This window comes from Protopterus annectens, chromosome 14.part0 (assembly GCF_019279795.1).
Source record: "Protopterus annectens isolate FY-2018-M chromosome 14.part0, PAN1.0, whole genome shotgun sequence".
NCBI lineage: Eukaryota > Metazoa > Chordata > Ceratodontiformes > Protopteridae > Protopterus > Protopterus annectens.
In genome coordinates this window covers 727,918,213-727,943,749 of record NC_056748.1, presented here as the reverse complement: position 1 = coordinate 727,943,749, position 25,537 = coordinate 727,918,213, and the positions used below count along the sequence as shown (strand labels likewise).

The 25,537-nt window shown below is 41.9% G+C and overlaps 1 protein-coding gene across 3 annotated transcripts in view; it reads right to left on the bottom strand.

Moving 5' to 3' along the window:
- LOC122789199 (solute carrier family 22 member 15-like) overlaps positions 1-25,537 on the bottom strand; it is a 1,485,835-nt gene that overhangs the window by 368,512 nt on the left and 1,091,786 nt on the right. For all 3 annotated transcript variants that reach the window (XM_044056469.1, XM_044056468.1, XR_006362790.1), the window contains exon 10: positions 9,945-10,017. In XM_044056469.1, coding sequence (XP_043912404.1) covers positions 9,945-10,017 — 73 coding nt within the window. The remainder of the gene's footprint in view (positions 1-9,944; positions 10,018-25,537) is intronic.

The following is a 25,537-nucleotide window of genomic DNA, read 5'->3' as shown; positions in this document are numbered from 1 at the left end:
TCACAAATCCACAAAGCTTCTCAGAATGTTTAAAGTAAAACAAAAAAAAAATGAAAAAAGCACTCGGTGCAGCACAAAATAATGTAAATGTATTGAGCACTTTTGCCAAAGAAAGGTCTTCATCAAAATAAAATCCTTTTAAAACAAATCCATTTTTATATTGAATGCACAAAATTGTATCTATTTTACTTGGACAACTCTTTAAAAAGTCAAAATTAACATGATCGATACAGTATGATCGACAGTTTAAAAAGTCAAACATTCAGACCCTGCACCCCACAACTCCTGCTAATTATATATACCCACTCTGAGATTGCACTACAGTGGGGAAAACTGGATATTCCCCGATGCCCACTGTAAAGTGTCCTCAGTACAATTATTTTGACTTTTCAAACTATCACATGGTCTCAACCAGGTAAAATTCAACTATGTAAAAAAGTAAATTGAGTAAAACTGACCCACAAGGATACATGACTGCCCAGACTACAAACTCCTCCCTATTTTATATTACTTAAATCTGTTTTAATTTTTTTCTTTAAAACACATTTGTAATTTACAACATCATCATGGCCATTCAATAAAATCTGTTACTTAATCTCATAAAATTCAAGGTCATCTCGTTTACTTCCTTGAACACTTTTGGGTAACAATCAACTACTGAAAAAATACATTCCTTAAAACTTACACAAGTGGTAGAAGGTTTAGACCGGCATTAACAACATTTTTATTTTTACCAGCATAGTGCTCATACATGCATTTTTTTAAAGTTCTATTACTTTTTCCTATAGAATACCCATCACGTGTAGTACAATTAGCATAATATACTATATAAGAAAACACACATGTGATATACCCTTGGACTGTACAATTCGAGTCAAAGAACAATAAAAATTGGGACCTTCAACTACAAACAGAATGCACAGAGCATTTGAAAGTTACTTTTTTATTGTCTGCACCTACCTTATTTTCTTTTTATTTTCAATAATATTTTAGTTATTTGTCTTATTTATTAAGGTGGGTTTATCACTCACCCTTTAAATACCTCATTACTTCAAGATAATATAGGCCAATTACTGTCTAGAATGTTTTTTTATAAATCTTACTACTGTCAACAGAAAAAATAATGGCATAGAAATATTTAGCAACACTTTTTTTTCTCTGAAGTTCCTTGTCATTCACAACTACATTCCTCATTTTTATTTTTGTCAAAAATTCCAATAATCTTCTGGACAGACCATCCTGGATAACTACTTGAAATAAATCTTTCATGCAAGGCTTGCAAATAAGTTATCTTCTTCATCAATCTCAGTAGTAAGATGTTGCATTCACAGTGTCCTTTAATCAAACAATTTTTTTCAGATAAGTTGTGTGCATACTGCTATAATGCAAAATGGTGTTACTTGCAGTATTCTTATAGCTAACTGCAGTGTTTAACCCTGTGTTCCCTTCTGGCTTGTTAACGTAAAAAAAAAAGTAAACCCTGTTCTTACTCTTACTGAAAGTAAATGTTAAAAAAGTACTTGTGTTGATTCTTATAATAAAGTCAAACAAGTCTTCTTTACCTACCGAAATAAAAAAAAAATATATACCAACAACAAATGTGGTGATATATTTCAGTTTTATCAAAACTTCTAGTATCACTGAGAAAGCAAAATTCCCAGTATGCTATCACTAAATTACCATAACTGGGTGCAATTTGGGCACCCATAGCTACACCTTTTTTCTTATGGTAAATCCCCAAAATTGAAAAAAATGTATTATTTAATACTTGTTCAAAGCTTTCATTCAAAAATGTCACTTTTCTGTATTCTTATCTGTACATAACTAGTGCGATACCTATTCATAGGTTGCTACTAGGCTATTGGCCCTAGGGCCCATACAAGCCTAGCCATAACAATTCCCTGGCTATTTCTTCCCACAGTATTTACTTCCCTGGACCCCTGTTATTCAATTCCTACATTGTGTGGTATCACAGTGTACAAGGACTGTACATAGACCGTTACTAAAAACTCATCAACTTATGTAGTCACATTTTTGATGCTATCTAAAAAAACTCAGATGTGTTCCTGATAAAATAATGCATATTTTAAAACAAGTTAACAATGCATATTTTGAACTACTTTAGAAAAAGCTCTGTCCACAAACTTAGAAACGAGTTTTAATTTTAAAGCTGTGGAGGACAGAACAGGTGCAACACCGGGGTCAATATATATTTTATGAATCCTAGCATGCCTAACAGTTTCTCTACTGTTGGATATTCCATGCTGAAAAATTCCTACTTTAATCAAAAATAAACACATCCATATTTTTATCTAATAACTAAGAATCCACACACACGCACTTTTTTTTTTTTTAAATATCACTGGCATACCTCTCAACTGTACAGATTTTCGCAGAATGTCCACATTTTTGCCTCATATTTTTGGTCTGTTTATCATAAGACTGCAGTTTTCTGGGAAATTAGTGGCAATTCATTAAAGACTGAAGTAAGGAAATGACATACTTGAGTTTCAGACTTCATACCCTTCAGATAATTCATGCTAATGCAAAACCTGTTTCTATCAACTTTCTAAGTTTGTAAGATCAAAATTTAAAAATTATACCTACATTTGAGCCTTTGTCCCACATTTATTTATGGCTTTGTCCGGATTTCTTGCTGTCAGAGGTTTCATAAAAAGAATCTTTCAACATTCCCATCAAGCAACTATCGATATTCTTAATCAATGTGTCACTGCCAGCTTTCGTAATACAAACTACATTGTCTGAGGACAGTTCTTTCAAACTACTATTTTCTTGACAAGTCATACTGTAATATTTATTTGCTGATTTACTTCCCAGAACTTTGCAGATTTCTTTTTCACAGGAGTTCTCAAAAGCTACAGGAATTAAGGGTGGATTAAAAACACGTGATGCTTTAAAATAGATTGTACATGTAATCACCTTTAAACAATATATACAGCTTCAAATCTATGACTATATTTAACACATCTGCTCTTGCTGAACGATAAACGAGAAACCTTTTTCCAAAATATGAAATTCACTTTTGCTTAAAATTCTATGAGAAGATGCAGATTTTAAAAGTCAACTGACTTACCTGTTGTCCAAAAGTCTGCCTGGGTTTCTTCATTCAAGTTTGAACCACTTGAGCCCATGTAATTTTGTTCCTTGGCAAATCAACCTGGTAAACATCCACTACTTGTCCCATATTTCTGTTTTTCTTTCACAGTTCTGTCACTCTCACCTAACCTTTCCAATTTTCTCTGCAGCATTTTCGCCTGTACACTTTTTGGAACAAAACACTATTGCCTTTTTCCTCTGAATTAACTTACTCCTCACAATCACCAACTGGAATATGCATGGTTGATGTCACTCCTGTTCCTCCCATATAATTTATGGTAGCCCCACCTTTTTCTTCCTAAGCCCCCTTTGTTCCTCTCTACTTTTTCTTTCTTCTTTTTAACATTTCTCAAAATTATCCAATCTAATTTGACACTAGCTGATTTTTTATTTTATTTCCAGCTTCGTAGCAGCAAGTATAAGCTTTCCATTACTTCAACTTACTAGTCTCATGCTCATTCTGCTTCCTTAATCAAATGCAAGATCTGTATTCTCACAGCTCTTATCCAGGTTGGTAGTAAAACACAGCAAAGAGACTGTTTTGTACCAGTTGTAAGCCCCTTTGGGACCCGTTTTACTTTTAAATAATATGCAAAGAAAATACTGTCCCATTGTAATTTCTTTAGTTGAAAACACTGTCTCCAGCTCTCTGAAAACCATATTTTTGTCCACAAGCACCACAGAAATAACTTTCAATATTTGGGAACTGGAATCCCCTGTTACACCTGCCTTGAACCACACAAACATCAGGTGAAATCATTATGTTCTTAATTAAATCACTATTGCTGAACTCGAGTGCACATTTTATGTAAAAATTCAACTAAGGAACTCTCTTTCACTGAATGATTAACAATGGTGTCATCTTCATGGATACTGACAAATCCTGCAGTTCCTGTTCTGAAACACCTGCACTCACAAACTTTATTGGTCCATCATAAATGAAACAGTTCACAAGTCCACAAACCTTCCCAATGTTCAAAGTAAAAACACATAAAAACTATACTAAGTTGTGGTGCAGAGCAAAATGATACAAATTCATTGAGCATTTTCGACCATGAAAGGTCTTCAACAGAAAAAAAAACTTTTACAACAAATCCATTTTTATAACAAGGATACATGACCACCCAAACTATAAACACCTCCCTCTTTCTTACATCAGTTTTTGTTTTTATTTTTCTTTATACATAAATTAATGAAAATAGATATAAGTGAGGTGTGCAGCAAGTAAATGGTGCAAGGATGGTGAGAAGTAGAAAGTCAGAAAGGAAACTGGTGGAATGATGTGTCAGCAAAGAACAAATACAGAGTAAGGAGACTGGCAGCAGTACTGTGTTAGTAAGGAAAAAGGGAAGTACAAAAGTACAGTACTTAGCATAGGCCACTAAAGCAAGGGGACTGCATTTTTTTCTAGGGGGGTAAAGGAGGCTTTATCAGCAGAGAGAAAAAGCTGAAGGAAGGAAGTAATTTCTGGAAAGAGAGAAAACAACACAGTAGTGCCTAGTTTACCGATGGATCTTTCAGAGGTAGGAAGACCCCTTATTCAGCGAACGTCCTCTTATTGAGCATTCAAGTCAGTGAGCTTCTTTCCCAGGGCACTGAGTTAGTTGGCCAACATGTGGAAATTTGCCCTTTCCACACTGTAGTGTGATCTTGGAGTTAAGTAGGGTGTGTGTGTGTGTGTGTGTGTTATATTGCGGTGTATATCGCTCAGTATGTTGGCCTACTAAACAAGTTACCTGGAAAAACATTCACTGATTTGTGAGTTCGATAAAAGGGTAATTCACTGAATACAGGGAAATTAATAAATATCCGTGGAATTAGTTTCGATGAAATAATGTAGACGCTACACATATATATACATACATACACACACACACAGATATATATATATATATATATATAGGTTTACTATTGAATATGCGAATGCACTTTGTTCGAACGGCCACCCCATCGACGCGTTTGCATGAACCGAAAGCGCGAAAACTGTTCGCTAGCAAAACCCATTCGACGTTCAACATTACCGGCTGCACAACACCTCCACACCCATGCTACCATGGGTTAGACAGGGGCGAGGTTTTGCCGTTCGCACATTTGGGATTCGGTGTGCTGACGATCGCATTTCCGACTTCGTGCAAGTCGAGTCGCCCATGTAAGGATTGACATTTCAATAGTAAACTATATATATATATATCTGTGTGTGTGTGTATCTATAAAAAGAACTGCAAGTAGCCTTAGCTATATGGGTTATATCCTGTCAAAGCTGCAACAGCCAGCTTCCAAAGCTTCAGGGCACCCTCCACATGCCCAAACTATCAAGCAGCTCAAGCGGAGTTGACTAAAAGACAAGTTTGGGAGTGAAGACCATCACAGCTTTTCCGGCCACCAAACAGTAAGCTCCTCTGGGGCTTTCAAGGATCGACAAACAATTTGCAATTTCTTTTGCTGGGCAGATAAGCTCCATTTGGGGGGGGAGAAACTTCAGTTTTTTTATACTTACAGATGCTTTATTACTTTCCTCTTCAATAATTATTTTAAAGCTAGGTGTGCTGTGTTTTAATGAACTGCTTTGAGATTTTAACATTTTTAAATGTAGCACTCATTTTTTTATATCAGTTTAAAAATAGTGTAAACTAACTGATAACATATTTTCTAAAGAGAAGCTGTGTTTATTAGTCAATTGTGGGGCAGCCAGAGTGTTTCAACATGCTTTTGATTGTGTTTTTTTTCTCCTGTCAAAAAAGTAGCTTTAGTGGACTGGTAGTTCTACATGCATTTGTTGCTTGCCTTCCCCAGAAAGACACCATTTTGGCTTGATCATGGAACAGATTGTCAGTCCCATGACTGGTACTTCTTCCCGCCACAAAAAGAAAAGTCAAGCAAACAGCCTTTTCCACCACAGCAGGCTAGGAATTTGCCCCAACAGCAGGTGGGTGACTCTGCTGTGGCCATTTGTTGTACTTCAGACCACTCATCTTTTATCCTGGATTCCTCTGGTGTTAACACCTAGGGCCACTATGGATCAGCAATTAGCCACATCCTTTGTAGTTGTTAGAGTCCCCTCAGTGGGCAAAGGACAGCCACTATTGTTGGTACTGGGAAACAGAACAGTGAAGGTTTCCCTGTTGTGTCAAAATACTATGCCTATCCTTGGGAAAGCAGTGACTGCCATTAGTAAACTGGTTACTCCAATTTCTCCTGTCAAAAAGAAACAGAAAACCAAGCATATATCCACTTTTCAAATTTCTTTGGATAGGATTAGTTTACTAGGACTGGCTCAGGGTTTAATTCAGGTTATTGATCCTTCTTGTAGAGTAGTTTCTGGCAAAAAGAAGGATGGCACTTTTCCTGAATACAATGAAGATTTTGTATCTGAACAGGAAGACGCAAGGATGTAATCATAGTTTTGCCATCTGATTTGTGATATAAACTCAGAGGAGAGTTCAGTTTCTGAATCTCTGTGTGTGTGTATCTGCGGGGGGGTTCTTTCTCTGAAACTATTGCCAGAATGCCTCACTGTTTTCATTGGGAGAATACGAAGGCTTCCCAGTCCTTCAGAAAATTCTAGAAGATGTCACAGAAGGATTTTACAGACCTTACACCCATTCTTCTTGCCCTATATGCTTTAGAGGATATGTGTCTTACTGCCTGCAATTTTCCTGACAGTCAGCCAGCTGTGCCTATAAAAAGGCAGATAGGATGTATGAAGTTCCTCAGTCTTAAATTTTTATCCAATATTCCCAAACCTGACCCAGTAGCTACAGCCTTAGTGGACTACTCTGCTGCCAAGGACTTAGTTTATTCCATTCTTAGTCTTTCTAATAAGGATGGTGAAATTACTGATAAGTATGGAGAAAGTGTATACTTTTGCAACTTTGTTTTTCAGAATTTTAAATTGTCAGGTTCATATGTTAAAGTTTGTTCTAGTACATTGTGAAAGTATGAAGAATTTTTTTATCTACAGTTTCCTCTTGTGAAGAAAAAATGAAGTTATGTACTTACCATAATGTTCCGTGTTGTCCATTTTAATTTTTCCTCAACTAATGGGTTCGGATTCGATCCTCTGAACTGACTTGGCACTACTAAAGCTCGTGGTAACCAAAACTCTAGAGCTTCTCACTTACCCATAATGCACCAACCCCAAGTTACCTCAGATCTTGTTTGCTGATTTTTTACCAGAAAGGAAATGTTCAACATACATAAATTTAGAAGACCTAAAAAAGGCATGTGCTCAATATAGGAGAAACTATATCTGGAGCTCAGTATAAAAGATAGTGATGTTCCTCTAACAGCTCATTCATCCAGAAGTTTGAACAATAACAATGGGGGGTTGGCTGGTGGGAAGTTGAGGAAGAATGAAAATGGACAACATAGATGGAACGTTATGGTAAGTACATAACTTCTTTACCTGACGTTGTCAATTTTCATTCTATACTCAACTGATGGGACCGAGTCATCATCTACCTATAATTCCGGGTGGGCTCTAATGAAGCATATTCCTGAGCACAGTTGAACCAAATGATGCTCTACCACTGGAGACCAGATCCAACTTGGAATAAGTAATAAAAGTATGAGGAGTAGCCCAAGTTGCTGCTGCACATGTCATCAATGGACGCTCTGTATAGGAAAACTAAAGTTGCCATACATCTAGCTGAATGAGTTTGTAGCAGTTGTGGTAAGGTAACACTCAATTTGTTATAATTGAATGAAATACAAATCAATTAGCCATCTGGCTAAAGTTACTTTGGCAACTGGTTTTCCCAGTCTCAATTCTGCAAAGGAAATAAATAACTGGTCTGCTTTTCTGATGCTTTTTGTTCTGCTCAGGTAAAAACGTAATTGTCTGTGAACATCTAATAAATGTAACATGTATTCACCTTGTTTCCAAAATTAGGAAGGAATACTAGCAATTTAATGGACTGAGTGATATTAGATTCTGACACCGCCTTGGGAAGGAAGGAGGCATGTGTCTGTACCAGACTGAGATCCCATGGAGAGTAGGGTCCTTAAATGGAGGTCTCAAAAGTAGAGTGCCTCGCAAAAATGCTCTGCACAACTTATGACAGGCTACTAAAGAATCTTCAAATCCTATATGAATGTTTGATATCACTGCTAACTCAACTTTAATGGTTGAAGAACTAGCCCCTTCTTTAAATAGTAGGGCTAAATACTCAAGTTTATGTTATGTACTGAAGCTGAAAAAGATTCAACATGTTTTGTTCTGCTAAGTAAACATATAATTTCCATTTATTTGAATAAAGTTTTCATGTTGAAGGTTTATGGGAAGATGAAAGTACACCCTCAGACAGGGGAAGACAGAAATGATTGTCTGGCTATTAACAGAATTGGGAGAAACCAGGCCGTCAGCCTGAGGTTTGATATGTTGGGAAAGATCACGCCTGTCAGGTGAGACAGGAGGTCTGGAGCCAGATCCTGGATCCAACGTTGGTGAAGTAAGTGAGGTCAAAGGAAAGGAAACCAAATCTGTTGAGGCCAGTAAGGTGCAATGAGCATCAGCTTGCTCTTCAACCTAACATCTTTCTGCAGAAATTTTGGAATTTATGGGATTGGTGGACAGGCATAAAGTAGACCATTGGGTGAATCGTGAAGTAGAGCATCCCCAATGATTCCCCTTCTGGGGGGATTAGGGCAAATTATCTGCTGCATTTGCTGTTCAGGGGAGAAGCAAAAAGATCTCATCAAGTCTGGCCCCATTGAAGAAAAATGATTTCATCACATTCTTGTTGTAACTGCAGATAATGCACCATTTCACTTCATGCTGACTAGTGATAATATATGGGAGAACAGTGCAGTACTGCAAGGAATGACTGAAAAAATTGAGAAAAGTTTTAAATATTGAAATCTTTACAAACTCTTAATTTGTAACAGGCATTTAAGACCATGATTAAAGACCATTTTAATGAGAAAAGTACACCTAAAAAAAAGCTGCCTGCATATACTTAGTAAATTACATAATACTGGCTAATCATTTATTAGTGGTGACCTCCAATTTCTGAAGTTTTTTTTTAATACATCTCTTTACACCCTCCATACTTCACCTTAGCTTAAGCAACTAGATCACCACTCCTCTAAGGGGGTCCCATGTATTGTCAACCACATGCATTACTCAAATGTGCTTCTTGCCAAATGGGTGATAATTGGAGTATCTAGCAGTCATTTAAGCTACTAAACAAGTATTTGGGGAGGGATTTTTTGTACCTTAAACTCCCTTACACATCAATGGAAAATGCTTCACATTGGCTACAGTTGCAGTTCCACCATCCCGTCATGCAGTCAACATTTCTGACTACCAAGATGTGTTCTCTGGTCTTCACTAGGGAATAGTCATACAGCAGTACATTCACACACCTTGTGGTAACACAGCTAATCACTAGTAAGCTAGTGTATCCTCTTCTCTTTACCCCCTAGCTCTGTTAAAATGGCACCTTGCTTCTGCCTTAGTGGATAATGGAAACAATACTGAAGATTAAATTTATTAATATTCTTATTCAAATTATTTAGTTCTGCCACTTTCTAAGGTCACTAAGTGATACAACATAGGTTGTCAGTTAGAATGTCTTTTCTTGCAATGTTACAAGAACCACCAAAATAAATTGAATAATCTTCAATCTCAAACTACCAATTAATCTATTACAAGTAAAAAGAATCCATTACAGACCACACAAAACAGAACAAAACCAACTAGAGAACTTCAGCTGTAATAAAAGCAATATTCCAAGAGCATCAGAATGAATCCATTAAGAATCATGACATGACCAAAATGTATTTACTGCCTTCTTTACCACACAGGTTTTTAAAAAACAACTTACCATAGATGGCACAAATGGAGCCAAAATACCCCCAAATCGGCTAGACATGGCACAAATACCAAGCCCAGCACTCCTGCAAAAGAAAAACAGAAAAATGTTAATGCAGCAGTCAATTTATTATGTTGCATGTTTACTCCTCTGTATAAATATCAAATCATTAGAATATTAACATATCACAATTATATAAATTACTATGAATATCACAAAACAAAGTATCATTATACAAAACCAAAATGCCTAATTTGCAAACTTCTGCCAGGTTCACTGCATTCTAAACATCACTTAATAGTATATAGGTCATCAATAGAAAACAATGAGGAGAGAAAATCCAGTCCTCCACATTCTAATACAAATCATGAATTCTTTCACATTCTCTCTTTTACAGGAAGTCCCTGGGTTACAGACACCCGACATGCAGACACACCATAGATACGAACAGGCTGCAGCAATGTCGGAAATATCATGAAAAAAATTTTAAATTGTTAAAGTTTCCCAAGTGTGTGTGTGAAAAAGTCCTCATAAACACTGCATTTAATAACAAAATATCTTAATCCAGCTTTGTTAATAGGAAGTAAGGAAGCATAGCTCATAGGAAGTAAGTGAGCATAGCTACAGTATACAATATTATGTTCAACATTTTTTTGTTTGAAAGTGTTTCAAGTGTTTTATATGCAAAGAAAAGAAAAATAAATACTAGAGTGAGGCAAACATTTGACTAAGTGACATTTAATAAAAAACATATGTACGTGTTTCGACTTGCATACAAATTTGACTTAAGGACAGACTAAAACACGGATCTCGTCCTTAACCTGGGGACTGTCTATAAGTGCTTCCCTTAAAAGCATGTACAACAGACAATATGCCAAAATGAGAAGTTATGTACCTACCATAACGTTCCATGTTAGTTGTCTTCTTCTCGCCTTCTTTCTTGCTGGATGGGTTCGGAGCCGATCTTCGGCTCAGACTCGGCTTATGCCAAAGCTCGAGAGCTATTTTTACCAGCTCGAGGTAACCCTGGATCCCACAATGCTAGGCGCTAACTACCCAGATCTCGTTTGATAGCTAACACTATAGCAGTTTTGCCCCCAGAACAAAGGAGAGAATGGCATACCCATGTAGATAGCCATCCCAAGAAAAGGATAATCACTGGAGACCATAGTGGGAGAAAAGCAAGGCTCCTTAGGATCCTAACGGTCTGTCCAGGCTAGGGGGTTGGAGGGCGGGACGCAAGAAAGAAGGCGAGAAGAAGACTACTAACATGGAACGTTATGGTAGGTACATAACTTCTCAATGTTAAGTTGTCAATCTCACCTTCATTCTTGCTGGATGGGACCACGTCCCTAGCAGCTTAACCCTGGGTGGCTCTTTGGAACAGACTCTTGAGGACGGTGGAACCAAAGTTAGCTCGGCTTCTGGAGGCCATGTCCAATTTGTAATGAGAAATAAAAGTATGGGGAGAGGCCCATGTGGCTGCTGCACAAATTGAATCTAAGGGCAACCTGTCCTGAAAAGCTATAGACGTGGCTAAGGCTCTAGTTGAATGGGCTCTAGGTCTTGAAGGAAGCTTTTGACGCCTCAGTTCATAGATGAAAGTGATGACAGAGGCCAACCATCTAGAAAGGTTAACTTTGGAAACTGGAAGGCCTTTCTTCCCTTCAGCATAAAATAGGAAGAGCTGGTCAGATTTCCTAATTTGCTTGGTTCTATCCAAGTAGTAATGGAGTTGGCGATGAACATCCAAGAAATGCAACTTTTGTTCCGCTCTGTCAGAGTAATTAGGGAAGAAAACCGGGAGATCGATAGTCTGGTTTAGATTTGCCTCAGAAGATATCTTGGGTAAAAAGGAGGGGTTTGCTCTGAGGGACACTCTATCTTTATGGAAAACAAGATAAGGAGGACGAACGCAAAGGGCGTGAAGTTCTGAGACTCTCCTCGCAGAGGTTATGGCTACTAGAAACAAAGTTTTCCATGAGAGTAACTTCAAGGAACAGGAAGCCGCAGGTTCAAAGGGAGGGAGAATCAAGGAGGTTAAAACTAAATTCAAATCCCACTGCGGTGGGGGATGTCTAACCGGGGGCTTGAGTAAAAAGATACCTTTGTGGAATGCTTTACAAAGTTTATGAGACATAATGGAGGAGTCTGCCAAGCCAACATGAAAATTTGAAATGGCCGCTAACTGGACTCTGATAGTGGAGGAAGAAGAACCCGAATGAAAGAGTTCGGCCAAAAAATCTAAGACCGATTGGATAGGAGCTACAAATGGGTCTATGTTCCTAGATTTTGCCCAGAAGGAAAAACGTTTCCATTTGCTGGCGTAAATCCTCCTGGTAGAAGATTTGTGAGAAGCTAAAATGATGTCACGTACCGAATGGGAGATAAAGGGAAGCCTGGCTAAGGTTGGAAGTGGAGCAACCAAGCTGTGAGGTTGAGAGAGGGGAGATTGGTGCAGCTTGCCCGACTGATGGGTCAAGAGATCTGGAACTGGGTCCAGATGCCAGGGCTGCTACAAGAGGTAACAGTGCAGGAACGGAAACCATATTTGTCGAGGCCAGTACGGAGCAATGAGGATCATCGTGGATCTCAAGGTGGTAGCTTTCTGAATCAACTGAGTGATTAATGGAAAGGGGGGAAAGGCGTACAGGAGACCCCGGGGCCAATCGTGGACTAGAGCGTCTCTGGGAGGGTGGCCGGGAAGAGGGAAGAGAGTGAAAAATTCGTGGCATTTGCTGTTCTGGGGTGTAGCGAAAAGATCGCAGCAAGGCTGACCCCATTTTTTGAAAATTTCTTCCACTACTGACTGCTTGAGAGACCACTCGTGCGGCATGAGAATGGCTCTGCTCAGCCTGTCCACTATGATGTTGGACTTCCCGGGGATATGCATTGCTATCAGAAACCGTTGAGAGGAGATCGCCCACTGCCAAAGTCTGAGTACTTCTCGACATAAGGGATAGGACTTGGTTCCGCCTTGCTTGTTGATATACCACACTACTGACATATTGTCCGTCTGAACTGCAGAGAGAGTCCTGAAGAGCTTGCAACACTAAAAGAACTGCTCTCATCTCTAGGACATTGATGTGCAGGTGGCACTCGAAAGGTTGCCAAGTGCCCTGGACCATCCTGCCCTGAAAATGCCCCTCCCCATCCAATCAGGGAGGCATCCGTTGTCACTGTAGCAACCGGGGGGGGGGGGAGAACGAAGGGTCTGCCCTGAGACACTTGAAGGGAGACCATCCACCAAGACAGGTGTTTCTTGCATGATTGGGTTATCAAAATGTATGTAGTGTGACATCGGGAGCTGCTGGAAGGACCACTGAGAGAAGAGCATCCATTGAAGGAGTCGCATGTGGAATCGAGCTAAGGGAAGTAACGTAATGGCAGCCGCCATGAGACCTAGAGTCTTCAGTACAAACTTGGCCTGAATTTTGTTGTTCTGAAGCAGGATACGAACATGTTCGCGAATGTCTGAGATTCTTTGAGCCATCAGTTTTGCAGAGAGTTCGACTGTGTCTAATATGGCGCCTATGAAGGTAATAGACTGACAAGGCGACAAGGCAGAGTTTTCAAAGTTTATGGAGATACCTAGCTCTTCGCAAATCTGAATGGTGTAATCTCTGGATTGAATAAGTTGACGCCTGGTGGTGGCGGTAAGGAGCCAGTCGTCTAGATATGGAAACACCTGGAATCCTTGACGCCTCAGATAAGCCGTAACCACTGCCATGCATTTGGTGAACACTCGGGGGGCTGTAGTGAGACCAAAGGGCAGGGCCCTGAACTGGTAGTGACTGGCTCCCAGCCGGAGGCGGAGAAACCTTCTGGAGCATCTGTGCATTTTGATGTGGTAGTACGCATCCTGAAGGTCTATAGAGCACATCCAATGGTCCTGACCCAAAAAGGGTAGAATGGACTGTAGCGTGACCATCCGGAACTTCGTTCTTTGAACAGACTTGTTCATCTGCTGAGATCCAAAATTGGTCTCCAGTCCCCTGTCTTTTTTGGTACTAAAAAGAACTTGAAGTAGATTCCAGATCCTTGCTGGTCTGCTGGGACTGGCTGGATGGCCCTTTTTCTTAGCAGTTTTGAGATTTCTAATACTGCTTGTTCCCTTAGACCAGGTGGAACATCTGGAAGGGGCCTGTTTGGCTGTTTTGGGGTGTGGACAAAGGGAATTTTGTAACCCTCGGATATGATCGACCGTACCCATGTATCTTCGGTAAGAGAAAGCCAGGCTTTTGGGTACAGTGATAATCTTCCCCCGACTGCCTCCTAAGGTGGACAGTCGGGCAGCTTCTCAGGGACGCTGGAAGGGTTGGCCAGAGACAGCTTCTCTGCTACCCTGATTCTGCGGACCCTCTCTGCCCCTGGGGCGGCGTCTATTGTTGTCCCCCCTCGCCTCTAGGGGGGAACTCGCCTCATGCGTCTGGCGCGACTCCCTGTGGTTTGCGGAACCACATTTTTCCACCCTTCTGACCTTTGGAGTATGGTCTGGATGGGGTGGAAAAATGGACTCCCACGGCAGAGAGAGTCTTGCCGTCTTGTTCTCATCTGGTCAAAGTATCCTTCACCTGAGGTCCAAACAACGCCGAACCATCAAGGGGAGAATTGGTGAAGGACACCTTGAAGGGGTCAGCAAAGTTACAAAGCCGCATCCAGGCATGCCGTCTTAAGGCCACACCTGTGCCTGCAGCCCTACTTGCCCCATCGGCCACATAAGAAATGAGCCGCATGGAGGAGTTAACAATCGAGTTTAGGGTTGCCAGCTGGGAGTTGATTTTGTCCTGTGACCCCGCAGCTGTTGGATCCTGTAGTGTGTCACCCATTTCTTTGATCAAGTCTCGTTGAAGATGGGTGAAATGACATAAGTAATTCAGCGACCGCATGGTAAAGGTCGCTGAAGAAAACATCCGCTTGCCGTACCTATCCACGGTCCTAGATTCCTTATGAGGAGGATGGATAGGTACCGAAGGATCAGCCAGTTCCTTCTTAGTGGCTGCTGCCACCACCATGGCATTGACAGGGACACCCTTGGTCAAAAATTGTTTATCAGCAGGGGCTGTGATAAATTTTGAAGGCCTCCGCGCGGTTGGTTCCATCGAATCAGGGGCCGTCCATGCCTTCCTGGCCACCACGTCCATAAGGGGGTCAAAGGGCGGAGACACCCAGGAGGTGAAAGGGCGAGAACCAAACGCCTCTAGGTAGACCGACTCGTCCTCGGAAGGGTTGAGGGTAGACCAGTTCCCCCTCTGCTTGAGGATCTCAAGCAGGTCAGAGAAGGAGACATCCTCAGAGGGGGATCTTGGGGACCCCTCCGACTCATCCAAGTCGGTATCAGATGTGACGGACTCAGGGGAGTCCAGATGCTTCCTCTTACATTTCCTCTTCTGAGGGGGCTCCCCTGACGGATCAGGGGAGGCCTCAGAAGAGGAGGACGCTCCCAATGGGGGCCCCTGAGGCGTAGGATCTCTGCTGTCAGGGTCGAGAGGATGAGTAGAGACCGTAGCAGGCACTACAGTGGGAGGAGCTGAGGGAGACGAACGAGGAACAGGCACAGGGGCCAGCACACTCCTCATGACCTCGAAAGCACCCCTATCAGGCAGAGAAGAGGGTCCCTGCTCCGAGGAGATAAGGACCCCTCCCGGCACCGAGAGGGATGGCTCTGAGGCCGATGGAGCCGAACTCACCTGCGCCAAGGCTCCGAGAGGGAGAACGGGGTCGGACAAGGGTCCGATGCCACTCGCCCCCTCGGAGCCGACGAGGGAGTCATGGCGTCCGGATCTCTCCAAGGATGGCACCATAGAAGAAATCGGAGCCGACGACGGAGCCGAAATGGGTGGTATCGGCTCAGACATGTCGACGGTCCCGGCTCCCACAAACTCCGGCTCCGAACTCAAGGGAAGAGTCGTAGGAGGAATCGATGATGGAATGGGAATAGCCACTGTCTGTTGAGAAGGGCTATGAAGCATCTGGGCCAGTGCCTGCGACTTAAGGAGTCTACTAACCACCCTCTCGAGGTCATGGTCCGAAAGCCTGGAAGATCGAGAGGAATGGGACCGGTGACTGCGCTCCGAAAGCAAAGGAGATCTCGGAGCCGAGTGGACCGACTCCAAAGAGGGGGACCTGGAGCGCTTACGGGTCATAGTCGGTTCCGACAAAACTATTGGATGGAGCCGACTGAGATTTTGAAGCGTCGGCTCCGGTCGGAGCCGATGCCAAAGTAGAAGTAGCACCACTGGTCGGAGGCTCTAAACTCGGAGCCAACGATTTAGTGGGCTTAGAAGGCTTGCCCGATGAAGACTTGGCTGGGGAGCCTTCAGGCTTCAATAAGCCTCTCAAAATCAATTTGTTCCTGCTGGACTCTTGGACTGAATGCATGACAGACGGAACAAGAGTCCTGCAGGTGCAGAGGGCCCAGGCAATACACGCAAGAAGTGTGACCGTCTGTCAGAGACATTTTCTGACAGCACGAGTCACACTTCTTGAAGCCTGAGACCTTGGATTCCTTAGACATAATGGAACACACCCAAACACCACACACACACACACACTACAGTAAATAAAAAACCTAGTTCAGTCACAACACCACACCAAAGACTGAAACTACAAGTAACACAGACTTTAACAAATTTACCCAAAAACTAACTTGGCCCTAAGGCCTAGATGTATAAGGGGAAGGAAGGGCTGGGGGGGGGGGATAGACTCAGAAGGGGACTATACAAGGCGGGTTACTCTAAGTAGGGGACAAGGGTATAAAGAACCCTAACCTGAAATAAAAAGGGAAAAAATCTTACCCAAAAAGCTGTTCTTTTTGAAAAAATTACCAGAGCCGGCACAAACGCAATCTCGCAGCTAAGCGGCAAACGAGATCTGGGTAGTTAGCGCCTAGCATTGTGGGATACAGGGTTACCTCGAGCCAGTAAAAATAGCTCTCGAGCTTTGGCATAAGCCGAGTTGGAGCCGAGGATCAGCTCCGAACCCATCCAGCAAGAATGAAGGCGAGAGTGACAACTTAACATCATTTATTAAATCATCTGTCCCAAAGCACACATCTATTGTTAGATACTGTTCCCTTACTTATTCTTTGATTTTAAACATTAGTATCACGCATTTCAAATCTGTATTTGCAATATAAGCAATAAGCAACCCTGTTCTCCAGAATGTTTAAAAATCATTGTTTTCCTTTCATAAATCCTTTGCAAGCAGTCCTGCAAAGTTGGAGATTAAAAAGACTCCATTTCTTTGCCTATGTAAGCTGCAAACTATCCTCTTACGTTTAGACAACTTAAGTTTTACTCCGCTGTCTTTTCCCCTTATAATCATGTAATTTTTCCAAACCATAATTCCTGAAGACAACCTTAATATGTATCAGGAAACTACTTCCTCAAATATCCACGAATTTCCATTAATTTCCTGGAATGCTATGCTTATTAGTTACTTAAAAAAACATGTTAATTCAATCCATATTGCCATCAGGCAACTATCTGTAACTACCTTCATGCAAGATCTGTAATGTAAAGTACATCTGAGGAAAGGTTCTTGGAAGGATACTCTAAATATCTCATACAATGGTTTTATTCCTACAGAGTCTTCATACCGTAATCAACTACAGGATAGATTTTTTTTTAATGTGAAAATAAGCAAACATGGTTTAACATCTGAAAACGTCTATCTTCCTATCAATTCATATAAAGCATGGTAAAAATTCTGTCTTCTTTTCAGTTATATCTTATGAACTGACCACATCATAACTGCTAATAAATAAACCATTAACCTTGGCTAATTTGTGTCATTATGTAAGTCATAAGTCGTACAAAACAAATTTCTCTACACACATACCACTTTTTTAGTGTCTCTTGAGAAGTGGCCATTAATACCAGATAGCAGCCAAGCACATAACTGTGCATCTTATTTCACCATCTCTTACACAATCTCTGCTTATCTTGTCTACACTGGAAAAAACATTTTGTCAGTGTAAATCCAATATGTATCAAAATAACCAACAGACTATGCACAGCCCCTTTCTGACTCCTTTTGTAGTACAAAACCTTTTGAAATTTCTTAGTTAGATATCAGCTTGGGGGATTCAAGTATTATATCCATGCTAGCATGTATTTGCACCAAAATCTGTCCTTGGTGCATGGGTCACTGGAATATATATGTATGTGTGTGTGTATACATACACATTTTTTTATCCTTTGTTGACTGGGTTAGTAGCTTCTTTTCAGGGGAGACCCAAAATATTTACAGTACTACAGGAAATTTGGCCAGGGCATCAAGGAACTTCCTCTACTCTTGGAACTGCTAGATGGCAGTGGAGGACTCTAGCAGCAACGAAGGAACCTAAAGGGAAGCAGGAGAGTTTGAAGGGAGAAAAAGATTGTACGATATGGAGCTTTAGAATGTAAATAAAGATTCCTGTAAGGTGGATGATACAAATGAGCAGCTCTTAGCTGTCTCTACCGAGAAGGAAGTGAGTTTTTTTGAGGTGGTGCAGATTACGTAACTGGCATCAAGGAGGACTTGCAGGTGATGTTCTGTTGAAAATAAGCAAGATGAAATGGGTAATATGTCTTCTGTTTCATGGGGTGAGATGGCGGATTACCATCCTCAGCAATTACGAAAAAGTTATGTCGAAAAGGAACCAGGTGATGTGGTAGCAGAGAACTGCAGCAGTTAAAGCTTATGTAGCAGTGACAAAAAGTAAGAAAGCAGCAACAAATGGAGGTTTCCAGTTTTGTGGTAGAAAACAATGCAGTAACCAAAATGTATGCAGCTGTGACAGCAGGCAAAAAAGGAGAGCAGCAACAAACTAAGTAAAGGAGAAGACCAACTGTGAGACACTATTTTAACAGACACGTTATGCATGGGGCAATTTGGTAACTGTTACAGATTTTAAAGCTCAAGAAATTTGGTCTTTCTTACATATTGGGAAGGTGATTTTTGTGACAATATATGAAACTGACAGACCGATGATAAAATTTCTGGAAATGTGCAACAAAAATGAGGATGCTTATCCATGGCACAATTATTTGTTTTCTGGTAGTAATTTAAATGTTTAAAACAATTACTTTGCAGTATAGAACTAATGTACTGGAAGAATTTTAAAAATGCATGCAGAGTCTGTGTGAAATTGCTGATAATATCGTGAAAGCTAGACATGACAAACTTATAGAACAGAAGGTGGCGGTTGGAAACTGTTTTGAAATGCGAAAACAAAATGGAGAAACACTTGCCAAGTGCTATTTTTATGACTGGTCAGTGGTCACAGAGGGAGATTAAGACTGCTGACCAGTCTAAATCATGTTCCTTTTGTGGGGACTTCTCATTTAATTAATGATCGTTTCAAGGTATAATGTAAACCAGTGTGGGGATAAAGGACGTTACAGCAAGAATCGGGAGAGCTAGTCTGCAATGGAGAGAGGACCTTGTGCTCCTCTACTTGTTGACATACTACATCACTGTGGTATTGTCTGTGAAGACTTTCAGGGGCCTGGGATGAAAGAGGGAATGAAAAGACTGAACAGCCAAAAGTAGAGCCCTCTTCTTTTATGCTGATATGGTCTCACCTCTGATGAGGAGGCCAGAGGCTTTCGACCTTTATGGGGCCACAAGAAGCTCCTCACTGCACATATGAAGCACCCATGAACAGCTCCTGAGAAGAAACAGCAGCCTGAAAGGTAAGTCCTGGATTGAGAGAGAATTGATGAATCCACCGCTGCAGCTCAAGCTTGAGATAAGGAAAAAAGGGAATAGCGAACTCCAGCAGTGGCTGTTAAAGCCACACCGACTTTAAGTACCACTGCAACTTTCTCGTATGGAACCTGGTGAGAATGAGAAGGAGAATGGTGGATGCCATAAATCCCAAAACCCTGAGAAACTCCCTGTCCATGACAGAAGACAAAGGAAGAAGAGACTGGAAAAAGGCTGCCATGGACAAAAACCTTGAAGGCATGGAGAGATTCCAGCATGGAAATGGTCTGAAGGCAGCATCCAAGGAAACCATGATCTTGGGAAGACATCAGGACTAATTTCTGCAGGTTTATGGCTAACCCCAGACTGTGTAAAAGAAATAGTAAACTGGAGCTCCTGTAGCAGACTGCTGGGAGAAGAAGCCTGTATGAGCAGATCATATGGGTAGGGAAAAATATGTATATCCTGAAGCCTGCAATAAGCAATGACGAGCAAGGAATTTGGTAAATATCCTTGGGGCAGTAGAGAGGTCAAAGGGCAAAGCGGATAACTGAAAATGCAAGGGAGAAACAGGGAAATGTAAAAATGTCCTGAACTGAAGGCGAATAGGGACGTGAAGGCATGCATCCTTGAGATCTAGAGAAACCATGAAGGCCTGGAAAAGAAAAAAGAAACAAGGTCTGAAGGGACATCATCTGAAAAGAAAGAATCTTAAGGTGTTGAGCAGAGAGAGATCCAGAATTGGTCTCAACTTACCTTCATTCTAAGGGACCAACAAACCCATTCTGGAGAAAAACACTTTTGTCACCTGGGTGGGTGGAATGAGCTAAATAGTGCCCTGATCCAAAAGCAACTGCAAAACCTCTGGAAAATGAGGAGGTTGGGGAACGCCTGAAAAGGAGAAAGGGATTTCCAAACCCAGAGCTGTTGGACATGCTACACTTAAAGAAATCCCAATCTCTCCATACCACACGCTCCAGGGACCTAAACCTTGTCACCACAATAATGCTGGAGGGATAGATTCCTGTCCCAGAGACTTCCTATACTCTGGAACAAAAGTACAGTTTTGTACCTACCATAAATGTAGCTGTTCGAAGATCCACATTGCTGCAGTCCTAACACTTGGGTAGTCCGCTGTCCCAGTCGGCCCGAATAACAAAGTATAAGGCTGACGTCGGTCAGGGTGCATTAGTCTGACGTCAGGACGTCAGGGTACAAATGCGCATGACCGACGTCATATCCTCAGTCTTTTCTTGCCCCAGATGTCAGAAGACCCTAAAAAGATAAGGCCAAAACCAAGAAACACCAAACACTCCTGTACCAAATATATATACAATATATACAATTTACAAAAGTACAACCCCACCCCCACAACCACCCCTAAACACAGAGGGGAAGGAGGGAGGGTAAATTGGACTGCAGCAATGTGGATCTTCGAACATCTACATTTATGGTAGGTACAAAACTGTACTATGTTCTTCATCCCACATTGCTGCAGTCCTAACACTTGGGTAGAATCCCAAAGCTGAGGTAAGGGAGGCTGGCAAATCATAAAGAAGCTGGAGCTGTCAACATGCCCTGCAAAATAGCCGTGGCAAAACCAGCCCTAGATTTAGAGTAGAGAGGAAGGTGGTAATGCTTAGAGAAAGTATGCACTGAACTCCAAGTAGCTGCCTCCAAAATATCCTTAGTTGCCACCCCTTAGAAATGCTGTTGAAGTGGCAGTAGCCCTAGTGGAATGAGGCCTAATCCCAGCTGGAATCTCCTTGCCATGATGGGAATAACAAAATGCAATGCAAAACCCAATCCACTTAGAAATAGTTTGTTTTGACACAGGCTTGCCCTGAGAACTCAAAGCAAAAGAAACAAACAACTGCTGAGACTGCCTAAAATCCTTAGTCCTGCTTAAATAATAACGCAACTGCCTGTGTACATCTAAAGTGTGCAAAATCTTTTGCCCCTTATTTTGGGGATCTGAATAAAAAGTGGGCAAATGAATAGTTTGGTTTAAAGCCACACTAGAGACCACCTTAGGCATAAAGGAAGGATTAGTACGTAATGATACCCTATCCTTATGGAAAATCAAAAAAGGCTCAACCGCCATAAGGGCCTGCAATTCAGAAACCCTTCTTGCAGAAGTAATGGCCAACAGAAAAGCAGTCTTCCATGACAAGTATTTCAATTCAGCAGTAGCCGAGGCTCAAAAGGTTGTAGAGTAAGTTTCTCCAACACAAAATTGAGGTCCCAAGCAGGAGTAGGAGCTCTACGTGGGGGTCTTATATTCTTTGCCCCTCTAAGAAATTGCTTGAACAAAGGATGAGAAAACAATGGTGGGTCACAATCATAGTGAGCTGAAATCGCTGCAGCATGAATCTTAATGGAAGAGAAAGACAAACCTTTGTCCAATAACTCAGTAAGATACTGAAGAGCCATACTCAAATTAGGCTCAGAAACCTCCAAATCCTTTGCTGCACTCCAAAATAAAAATCTCTTCCATTTTTCTGCATACACTTTCCTTGTACTAGGTCTTCTGGCTTCCATAATCACATTCAAAACTTGTTGAGGAAGCTGAGACCTGCTGTGTTTCAAAACAGAATATGCCAGGCTGTTAGATGAAGAGAGTGAAGCTTGGCATTGAGCAGATGACCGTCCCTCTGAGACAATAGGTGCGGAATCAAAGGTAAAGGCCATGGAGGCTTCCTTACCAGACTCCTCAGTAATGGGTACCAGTGTTGCGAGGCCAATCTGGAGCTATTAAAATCATCCTTGGCTTGTCTTGTCTGACCTTTAGGAGTACCTTTGGGAGGAGAGGCAGAGGTGGAAAGGCATACACATGAAGATTTTTCCAACTGAAAGAAAGAGCATCCACTTTCCAAGCTGTGTGATGAAACCTTTTCGTGCAAAACTTTGGCAGCTGGTGGTTTAGTGGAGAAGCGAACAGATCTATGTCTGGAGTTCCCCATGACACTGTCAATTTTCGAAATACATGAAGATCCAGTTTCCACTCGTGGGGATCCATGATTTGCCTGCTTAACACATCTGCTAAGGAGTTCTGTGCTCCCGGCAGAAACCTTGCCTGAAGATTTAGTTGCAAGCTGAGCGTAGCCTCCCACAAAATCATTGCTTGCCTGCATAGAGGATAAGAATGAGTTCCCCCTTGTTTGTTGATGTACCACATGACAGTTGTGTTGTCTGTTAGAATCAACACCTGCCCTGGAAGAAGTAACTCCTTGAAAGCCATTAATGCAAACTGGACTGCTAACATCTCCTTCATGTTGATATGTAGATGCTGTAGTCTGGCAGGCCACTTGTCTTGTATCCACTTTCCATTCAGATGAGCTCCCCAAGCTATGTCTGAGGCATCTGTCGTAAGAATTTGACTCGCCTCTGGCCGGGTCACAGAGAGTCCCTTGTTTAGGTGACATTCCTGAGCCCACCACAAAAATTCCCTTTGAATGCAAGGTATTATTTGAATGACAGTGTCCAAATCCTGGCAGTGCTGTGTCCATACATTTTTGAGATACCATTGCAGCTTCCTCATATGCAGTTTGGCATTGGGAAGCACCAGAATACAAGATGCCATGAACCCTAAGGCTTGAAGGACTGTCCTTGCAGTCAGCCCGGACTGAAGAGATAGTTGATGGAAGTAAAGAGACAGATTCTTTTGTTTGTCCGGGGTTAAAAAGGCCATCTGGGCTGCTGTATTCAGTCTCACACCCAGAAAGCACATGTCTTGAGAGGGTACTAGACTGGACTTTATTTCGTTCACAGAATACCCCAGGCATCTTAGCACTGCTATCACATATTCCAAATGCTGAAGAAGGTCTTCCTTTTCTTGAGCCAGAATCAGGCAGTCGTCCAGGTAAGGATAGATTTGTATGCCTTTTATCCTGAAGTAAGCTATCACTGGAGCCAGAACTTTTGTGAATACTCTGGGCGCAGTAGATAAGCCAAAGGGCAATGCAGAGAACTGATAATGAGAATTCCCAGCTCGAAAACGCAGATACTTCCTGCAACTTAGTCTGATAGGCACATGAAGGTAAGCCTCCTTGAGATCTAAAGTTACCATCCAATGATCTTTTCCCAGCAGGGGTAAAAGCTGTTGCAACGTCAACATCTTGAACTTGGGAATGTCCAGATAAGTGTTGAGGATAGACAAATCCAAAATTGGTCTCCACGTGTTCCCCTTCTTTGGTACTAGGAACAGGCGAGAATAAAATCCTAGGCCCCTTTCTGGCACAGGAACCGGCTGAATGGCCCCTATTTGGAGTAACAGAGAAATTTGCTTGTGAGCCTCTTTTCTTTGTAGAGGAGGAATGTCTGGCATGCCTTTGAATGGAGGCAAGGTATGGAAATAAAACCTGTAACCGTGGTGAATGATATCCAATACCCATCTGTCTTGGGTAATTAAACTCCAATTTTCTTTGAAAAGTGCCAACCTTCCTCCCAAAGGTGCTGCCAGACGAGAAGGCTCTGGCAGCTGAAAAGGCAGGTCATTGGGTCTGTTTACGAAAGGACTGACCCCTGCCCTCACCAGAAGACTGAGCAGGTGAACTCCCTGTTCTAGGCCTAAAAGAACCTTGAGCTCTGCCCCTGCCACGCCTAGACCTACCCCTAGACTGGGAATCATAAGAAGGATATGTCCACCCCTTAGTAGGCCAGTTTCTACTAAACTTGGAGGCTGAACCTGCAAAAATCTTTAACAGTCTGCATAGACTTAGCCTTGTCCTCCATTTTCTTTAAAACTGCTTCCACAGGCGAACCAAACAACACATCAGATTGTAACGGAGCATCTAAAATCCTTGTCTTAACATGCTCAGCCAAATTCTGATCCCTCAACCAGGCGTGCCTGCGAAGAACAGAACCAGTGGCAGCCACCCTCGAAGAGGCCTGTACAGCATCAAAACCACATTGCAAAGAATGCTTACCCACTTGTTCAGAAACATGAACTAAATCCTGCAACTCTTTACACTCAATACCTTCCGCCAGAGCATCCACCTTAGACTTCAATTGTGAAAGGAGATAATTCTGGTATTTTAACATGTGGAACTGGCAATTCAAAGCCCTCATGGCTAAAGTGGAAGAAGTATACACCTTCTTTCCCCATCTATCCAACGCCCTTGCCTCTTTATCTGGAGGAACAGGGTTTTTAACAACAGAAGCCTTAACACCCTTAGGTCCCTGAGAAACGGTTTCTGGGTCTGCCCTAGGACTCTTAAAAAGATACTTATGAGCTTCAGGCACCCTATAATACCTATCCGGTTTAACTGGGGCAGGAGGCAAAGAATCAGGGTTCAGGGAAGCCTCTGCAAAAACATCTTCTACCACATCCAGAACAGGAGGTATAGCCAAAGGCCTGTGCTGGGGTAAAAACAAAAATTCCCTTAGCCTTTTCCTGGAATCTGAAAAATCTTGACCTTCCCATTTAAAATGCTCCCTCATGGAATGAAGAGTCTCTGAAAAAGAAAAATCCTCAGGAGGAGAAGCCGAAGGAGTAGAATCATCTACATCAGAATCAGAATAAGGAGGATACTCCTGCAAGTCTTCAGCCGAAGACTCAGAAGCCTCGAACACTGCTCAAAACTCTCAAGCTCAGGTTCCACCCTAGGCCTCTTATCAGGAGGGGGCATAGAACCTCTAATCATAGTAATCAAATCTTCTGCCATTTTAAGCATATGTTTCTTAGGCAGAGACCCTGAAGAACTAGGAGAAACCCCACTGAAGTTAAACCTGGTCTGCCTCTCGAAGAAGCCTTGGAAACAGAAGGGAGGGCCTAACCACCTTAGGAAGAGGGGAGAACAGCTACCTGAGAAGCCCCCTCAGCCTGGCCTACCTCCTGAGAGGAAACATCCTGTAACAGTAAAGTCTCTCCCTGAGACTGCAAAGAGACTTCTGGCAGAACCTCCGGC